This window comes from Dermacentor andersoni, chromosome 1 (genome assembly GCF_023375885.2).
Source record: "Dermacentor andersoni chromosome 1, qqDerAnde1_hic_scaffold, whole genome shotgun sequence".
NCBI lineage: Eukaryota > Metazoa > Arthropoda > Arachnida > Ixodida > Ixodidae > Dermacentor > Dermacentor andersoni.
In genome coordinates, this window is record NC_092814.1 from 100,499,822 (window position 1) to 100,508,788 (window position 8,967).

Genomic DNA, 8,967 nt, shown 5'->3' on the forward strand with positions numbered 1-8,967 from the left:
AGATGTTCGTAAAATGTCCTATCCGTAAAAGAATGGTGTAGTACATTTTTAAAAGCAGCAAAGAACAAATACTACAAGGTTTGAGTAGATACTAGCATTGGAAGTGTATATTGTTGTAGTAACAAACAGAACGGCGTTTAAGAAGACGAGTCAGCAGTAGTGGACACCGAAGAAAGACGAGGTCTTCTTGGGCGCATTAGTGTACCAGGTGGTTTATTGTTTAGACTGCACCGCGTTCGGGATCGCACCACATTTTTGGACTCCTCTATCTCCGGGATCGCCTTATATTTTTCGTTGAGTAAAGCTACACTTCCGCCCTTTTTCTTTCTTCTATACGTGCACCAGAAAGCCTCGAATCGCCTCATTTTCTCGAAAGGGGTCAAAAAGTGCACAGCCAAATACCCAGACCCCGTGAACCCCAAATCGATCTGAAGTTTTCAAAGAAAGCCATGTTTTTAATAATAACAAGCAAATGCAAACTAAATAAGAAATATCTCATCGATTAGACGACTCGCATTAATACACAAAAAAAGCCAACACTCCAACGCATAAATATGGCAACAACATGTAGCATGTAATGCACCATACATCAGAAGTTAGCTATTTAGCAGAAAAGAAAATTCACGTAGCGATGGAGGCAACCTAATAGCTAATAGGAAGTTATTTCAAAGAAGATGAAGACGACGGAGACCTCGTAACCGCGAAACTCTTAAAAGACTCAAAAGTTTTCACTCACTCACTCACTCAAACTGATAATGCCAAGAAGTGGGCAGTGTGTTTTCCGTAATTGGGTCGTATGAGAACATTTTTTGGGGCTCCCACTTTGGTATGACTTGCATTACTGAGATATGGGGTTTACAATAAATGTTTCCAGGAAGAAGATGTTTAAGTGCCCTGAACAAGGTGATCGAAAGATTATATTTAACGAAGTTATTCATCGGTAATAGTATGTCGTTATGAACGAGCCCAGAGGCATTACTACGGAAGGGACTAAATGTAAAGATTCTAATGGATTGGTTTTGCAAATGTTGTAGCGGTGGTAAATGCGTCATGCATGCATTGCCTCATGTTGTTAGCAATAATTTTTCTGCCTTTGGATAAATACATAGTACATACACAGTACATAGTAGATACAAGCAAAGTTGATGTATCGAAATACAGTCAAGTCTTGAGCAATATTTTTATACCAAGGACTAACTTACGTTTTAAGTTAGCAATATGCTTTGCGTATGTTAAGTTCGAGTCCAATGTTACCGCCAGAAATGAGCAATCAGAAAAAGCATAAATGACATGGTGCTTGAAATTAATTGATGCACTGGATGGCGGAGACTTTTGACTGGTACGGACAGCATGAATGATGTTTTGGAAGGGTTAATGTCGATAGAGTCAGACCGGCACAAGTTCAAAATATTCTGTAAATCAGTGTTTAATGTAGTGGCCAGAGAATAGATATACCAATGGGTAGCAAAGGTTGTGGTGTCGTCTACGCATAAGAAAGCTTCAGTTTGAGTATGAATAAAGTCGGAATAACAAGAAGGCCAAGTATTGGAGCATCGAGGCACTCCTTTGTTAGTTGTAATGAATTCGGAAAGCGTTGAATTAATGTAGACGGCTTGTTGTCTGTTAGCTAAATAGCTTTGGATAAGTGATGAGGCAGGGCTAACAACTCCTGCTGCAGAGAATTTAGCTAAGACAATTTGACTTATCGAGTCGATTGGTTTAGAAAGGTCGACGAAAACGGGTTCAGCCTACTTTCATTCGTTGATAGCACTTCTCATGTTATTGGTAAAAGAAAATAAGGCAAGGTCAGTAGAGTATGCCTTTCGGAAACCAAATTGATTAGCTGATAAAGTGTTGAAGTTCGAGAGGTATTTGTTTTGGCGCTTCTCAGTGCACTTTTCTGTTACCTTAATAACCATGTCAGTATTGTTATGAGGCGATAATTCGGTCCCTGTTTTTAAACGGTCCCTGTTTTTAAACGGTCCCTGTTTTTAAACGGTCCCTGTTTTTAAATACCTGAATAATTCTAGCTGTATTAAGTTGCGCCGGGAATATTCTGGTTATAAATATCGCATTTCTTATGCGAGACAAAAGCCCAGCGATGTGGTGAACTATTACTTTTATGTTGACTGAATGGATATCATCGAGGCAGGGGTTGGTTATACCTTGACATGCTGTATATTCAACTGTTGTTCAAACTGGCGTGTGCGCGAACTCACAGCGTCTTTCTTTCGCAACGCCCCTCCCCCCCCCCCCCCCATCCCTCTGTCTCTCTCAACTCTTTATTCTCCCTTCCCGTTTCCCAGTGTACTGTAGCCAACCAGACGCATTTCTGGTTGATATCCCAGCCTTCTTTCTTTCTTTCCTCCTCCTCTTGTTCAAACTCACTTTTACTGTGTAGTGTGTGTTTCTCGTGAAACGTTTTGATAATGCCTATTTTTTCTATCTATATTGTTCTCTGGCGTAGTGATTCTTTTTTATGTGTTTTTAGCTACGAGCTCTGGATAACAGGTTCTTCAGTAGCCAAACGCCCCCTACTGCCACAGATAACAAATAACACGAGAAATCTTCGCTCTCTGCTAAGGAAATGGCCATGTTCGATTGATGATAAAGTAAGTCTCGCTGCTAAGCGAAATCCTAGAAAAGATGTCATGGGCGCTTATAGGGTGGTACGCAAAGAAAATGATCGGCCAGGAATCTTCATCCGACAAAATGAGAATGTAATGGTCACTTAGTTCCCTCGAACTTGCTGGATGAGTTGGTATCCCATTTTTGAGGCAAGCAGCGCGAAAAATAACAACACTATTCTTTTTTTTTCTGCCTGCCTCTGCTTTCTGTCCCGTTATGCCTCAAGAATAGTTCCATCGTTGCAAATAAAGGTTACCGCCGTCTGCTTCGCCGCTGTAAACAGTGTGCTCAAAGAAATGTTTTCTTTCTTCGCAGTGACGTCAAGTCCATCTGACAAGAAGAAAGTGGTACGGGCAGCACCTTTTGGCTTCAAGATGAGTTCAAGGCGAGCGTTCCGCAGGAGAGCTTCTAGAAGCAACGTAGCCCCACCATCCTTTAGTCGCTCCTCCTGGGGGCCCTTGTGTGTCTGCAGTGGAAGAGAGCTGGTGTTGCGCAGATAGTGTTCCGATAGAAAAGCTTCGGTGGACTTGTGCTGTGAACTTACGCCACTGCTTGCTCGAAGTTCTGTGGAACAGTGCGCAAAAACTGCCAGTGGGTCGTAGTGTTTCCCATCGGCTCATCGTCGAAGGTGGCAACTACCAATTTCTTTCTTTTCACCGGGCCCGTCCCGGCAACACATCATGTTCATCCAGGCAGAAGAACGGGGCTTTTCTACTGCTCGACATGCCACGCAAATACTAAAGTGCTCTGATGGCAGCAGGGAAACACACCTCTAGTGCACGAACTCGATACAAGAACGCGCTGGAGACGTAGCAGGGACGGCTCTGTTCAGCATTCTATATATGCCCTGACAGTCCTTGATGAACGTTTAGTGCTGACTTGAGACAAGTGTGATACAACGCCTGCTTGAATTTCATTCGAACTCTTGTGAGCGTCTCTATATTCTTTTTAATTTCGTACGTTTATTTCTTCGCTCTTGCGATTCACAACACGTCACTTTCAGCAGGTTTATTGTGACAGCGGCGGGAAATTTGCACGAGAATCCATGAAAGAGCTAATGTGTTTCTTTCATTTTTAAGCTTCCTTTCTGCCCTCCGATCCGAGTGGTTTCATAACTATATATGCATAACATTCAATCTGCACGCGAACAATCGACATGTGGCGATCATTGAGAAACGTATATATATATATATATATATATATATATATATATATATATATATATATATATATATATATATATATATATATATATATATATATATATATATATATATAATACCGCTTTTTAAATATAACATGTTGCTGCTGGAGTTCAAAGTTGATGTGTTTTTGTGTAGGTTTAGCATTTTGTACATAATATACATACCTGCAGGCTGTATAAAAACGTAATACGCTTGTGTACATACATGTATTTGAGGGATGGTTGCTGTAAACAAACGTGCTATGTACTGCACCAATGCTCTCACTTTAAGCGTTGCTTTTTATTGTTCTAACCAGATTATTGAAGGCAAGGGCATTAGGGATTGTTGTTTGCCCGCATATTTTCAGTAGCCCTGGCTATACGCCGGTGACGGCAACCTCAAACAGCTCTGAGAATTGTTGACAGACACGCCTGTGTTTACCCCTCCCTATGCACTCCCCATAAAGGAAGCTTACTGGAGCTCAACACTAATGCAATCAATTTCTTCGTTTACTGTGAACCGAAATAATCGAAACTTGCATTGGTTTACGGTTAGCACTAGAGATGTTCCTGCTCGAGAGTATTGATGCTGAAAACCAAGAGACTTTGCGGCACATCACCAACATATAGGTTTCGTTATTGAGGCTTTGATTTGTATGTAGTACCTAAGAATGATGGCTGAAGTATCAGAGTTATTGTCTTTACTGCCACTTTTGTGCAATTTCTTTTGTTTTAGTTTTCCAGAAGTACAACACGGCACGCAGAAGATAGTCATATAGTTGAGGTATAATTTGTTGAATACTGTCTTCAGGTCTCTTTTTTTGCGAAAGGAAGCTTATACGTGTTACAGTGGCTACGTTTACGGTGTTAGATTTCTTTTTTCCTTCAAAGAAACCGGGTCATGAGGCCTCCCTATTTTCATAAGATGGTTGCATAGGACAAGGCACCAGAAAGCATAAAGGCACTTCGAAGTCCACAGCAGTGAAGTAACCTTCTGCACGGTTTTACCGTCTTGCGGCAAAGTGGCCTCTGCAGGCGTAACGACAGTTAGCTCTGCAAAATATTTATCGCGAGGATTCAAAGGCTCCTCAAAGATGCGCGTATAGGAAAACTCAGCATCAAGGCTCAAGGAAAGTCTAGTTCACTGGAATAATCACTGCATCCATTGCAACCATAAAAAAAAATATGTGAATTTCGCCTTATTCTGTTCCTCAACCACTGCCTTGCCTCCTGTAAAACTGTCGCTTTCTCTGCGGTTTCCTAGTCACGAGAGACATATGCTTCGATTTTAGGACTTCACCGCCACCAGCCTCAGTGCTGGTTTGACAGTGATGACGAAACATCGGCCGATGCTCACCTGTAGAAGGCAGACGGTGTGAAATTTGCGATAGTAAATAAACACAGAAATAAATTACTCGTAAGTGACCTCATGTGGCTCTGGCGTGTTTTTCATATGCGTGGCATATACTACGAGGGGCAGTCGCCGAACTGTACGCAATGCAGCGAAGCAGTCGGTAACGCTCAGTGGTATATAACATTAATAGGTACTGATGGGCTAGTTGGTGAGACATGATTTTCAAGCAGCGCACCTGAAACTGACACGTTCATGCACGCATGACACCCTTGCCCACAGGCGCTGGCACGGTACGTACACCGCGCCTGCGTATGTCCATTTTCATGTATACGCGAATGTGTCAGTTTTAAGTGCGCTGCTTCAAAATCATGGTATATAAGATGTTAATGCATGGAGAATTGTGTAACGCGTGCACGTTTGGTATACCACATAGTGTGGCTGAAAGTCGCGAGAACATGATCCTGCCATTACTCCGCTATAGCAGCTTTAGCGTTTATATATATACATTTCTACTCAAAGCACATTTATTTTCTTTAGTTTTCTTTCACGGTTTTTATGTTAATAGTATTTTTCTTCTCTTACATGCAGCAGCTTCGCCATTAACTTAAGGTAACTTTATGTTCTTGTTGAAACCACGGACGGTGCGCCGCATCGAGAGAATGTTTTCAAACTATTTTAGTACCTAAATAAGAAACCCTTATTCTCGACTAAACCATCCGCAATCATATATTGTTGGGAGCCACTGAGACTAGCTCTTGCTAATATATGTGGCCTTTAGGTACATTTAAAAATTAAGATTCCCAATATATCTCGTCCTTTAACAAAATGTATCACATTATAGCGAGCGATTGATTCCAGCTTAAACTTATATTCACAGAGAAAACGTTAGCAAATCAGGGCCGCCGCGAGGCAACTATATGGACTTGCAGATACCAATATAGAAGAACGCGCAGGCGTTCTTCCACCGCAGCGTTGGAAGATATTACATTTGTACCCGCTACAGAAAAAAAAGATGCAACCGATTGAATTACAATTGCTTTATTCAAAATTGCAGTTGACTGCAGTAACCATGCAATTACTACACCACGAAAGTAATTGAGCAATGACTAAAAAGTAATCACATGCACTTACGTTACTCTCCTCCCAACTTTTAGTAACATAGCACCAATACAGCAATTATACCAAGCTGACCTGGCTATTTTAGCGCGTGCTCTGCAGCACTTCACACGTTGTTCATCTTCACTAACAACTGCGTTTCAGAATTTTCGTTGGTCATCTTCACTCGTTTTCTTCTGAAGCCATCAGCAGCGACATCGAAAGCTCTCGAAATGTGCGCGCTGGTGGGAAGGGTGGTGTTGTAACGTACCGACACCCTTGCCCACAAGATTGCCATTGCTCAATATGCCGCGACGCTCGCGCCTGGGCCCTCTATGAAGCGCAGCGCTTTAGCGTTGCAATAGGGCTCGGAGAAGGCGCTTCTGGTAAGGCCAGTGAAAAGCGGAAAGCGTCGTCTATAGTTATTTCCTGGCATCGTCGTCCGAAGTGGCCATCGCTATGGAGCCATAGCAGGACCGGCGCAATTCGCCGGCCAACATCTGGCGGAGCGTTAAGATGAGAAAACAAACACTGGGCGCCCGGGTTTGCTTGTTTCAACAGGCTGCGGCGTGGCATGACCGCGGTTGTTCTAATGCAGTATGCGCCAAATTCAAGCGCTCATGCAAAGCAGCGTCGGTTGTTACAGACCATCTCGTCAATAAAGCACCTGGTTACGGGTAATTGGTTACTGAAAAAAAGCAATCGATTACAAGGAGTGCTACTGAGAAAAAAAAAAAAGTTAATCGAATAATTACAAAAGCCACAAAAATATTCAATTATTACAAGTAATTAATTACACGCGATTCGTTACGTTCTAACTTGGAGAGTACCCTGGCAGGGAAAAAGCTCAGTTTTTTTGTGGCGGCTTGCGTGGTACGTTATCTTGTAACTAGGTGCACTTATGCGCCCAGAGGGCCCAACTATACATGATCGTGTCACTGTAAAACTACACCTAGCTTCATTAGAGAAAATAAGCATATCAGCTTCTAGCTATAAGCGTAATACTCACACTTGCGAGCCGAGCTATAGTCCCATAACTTGTGCTCACTGTACCTTATGTGCAGACCTCTCATGTTTATCCATTGAAATTCATCAAATGACATCGACAGAGTATTCACATCAAGCTGTTGAAAATGCTGTGTACATCTACAAGGAACTAGAGAGACGAATACTCGAAAAAGAAAAAAAAACGCAAAATTTTAGAAGAATGTTTCTTTGTTTGTTTTCTTCTCTTTTTGGATTGAATCCTGGGGTTTTACGTGCCGAAATGACCATGTGATTATTAGGTATGCTCTATCTAGCAGGAGTCTCTGGAAACGCAAGAGTGAAAACACACACACACACACACAGAGAGAGAGAGAGACAGACAAACAGACACTCAGGTCACAGCCGTTCAGAGCTCAGGATAACAGTTAACACGTGTCATTGGTGAAGTAGCTTGTGTGGGTTTGTTGTCCTTAAAAAACTGCAACAATTCATTCGTAGCCCTCTGGTGCGATGGTTTGTGCGACCGATATTCCAAAATAATTTGTTCAGATGCTACCGCATCTCGCGAGCGATTGTCTTCTACAGACAGTCCAAATATTTTTGTGCGACCATCGCTCACCAAATAAGCAATCTTCTTGTGAAAGTCGAGCGAAAACAAAGCACCGGAAATTATATAACCTTCTTTCATAGTTCTTACGCAATAATAATAATAATAATAATAATAATAATAATAATGACGACGACGACGACGACGACAACGACGACGACGACGACGATGATGATGATGATGATGATGATAAAAAGCTCGCTTCAGTCTATAGATCGCCCTTCTGAAGACATCATGCAGCTCGGCTTGGCTTGGCTTTAGGTCTCATTCCATCAAGGAAAGGCTATAAAGGAAGTTCCTTGCTACCTTTAGCATTCGAATTCTATGGAAGCTTTCATGCTGTCGTTTTCCCATTGAGGGCTTCGATTGCGCAACATGAAACGACGAATTCCTACCTTGAAATTTTGCAGCTTATGCGCATATGCTTCCTACAAGTTGTTTGATTCGCTAGATTTGACGCTAGAAGGACGCTTTCAACGTTTTACGATGTGGCGCCACAAGCAGGCGGCAAAATGCAATATACTTATGGCTGGCCCGTTGCCGCCATTCAAAACACCTTAATTCACCCATACAGCATGTATAAACCCGGTTGCACCATGGCTAACACGCAATATGAAGTTCACTACGCTCCGCACTACAACATACATTACTTCCATACAAGGAGAGAGAAGGAGGGAGAGAAAGGGAAGGAAGGGTAGGCGGGGGGGGGGTCGCTATATCCTCAAAGCTCATCAGCCCAGAAAACCGCACTGGCGCTTCTTCGACAGTAGCTGAAGGCGACAGACTTGGGTGCTCGACAGTAGACACGCTGCACCTTGGTTAGTACGAGGGAATGACCAAGACTCATGTCTTCTCTCTCTCTGTCTCTTTCTTTCTTTCCCCCGTCCCCTCCCCGCCTGTAGGGTAGTAAACTTCCATACAAAGTGCTGTAATAAACTAAGGAGACGCATGCGTACAGGAACGCCGAAAAGCCTCCTTTACCTGAAAAACCAAAAGAGCAGCTCTCAAGGTCTACTTTTGAGTATTCCTAAAGACAGTAATAGAGTCGCCGATGAAGTGAAAATGATGAAATATTAATTTCAACGTCTTGCCATAACCGAAGAAAAAAATCTC

The 8,967-nt window shown here is 42.5% G+C and overlaps 1 protein-coding gene across 1 annotated transcript in view; it reads left to right on the forward strand.

Moving 5' to 3' along the window:
* LOC126545432 (uncharacterized) overlaps positions 1-3,818 on the forward strand; it is a 134,379-nt gene extending 130,561 nt beyond the window's left edge. Inside the window, exon 8 of the mRNA XM_050193309.3 lies at positions 2,944-3,818. Within this exon, the coding sequence (XP_050049266.1) occupies positions 2,944-2,962 (19 nt within the window). The 3' untranslated portion in view covers positions 2,963-3,818. The remainder of the gene's footprint in view (positions 1-2,943) is intronic.
* The last annotated feature ends 5,149 nt before the right edge of the window (positions 3,819-8,967 follow it).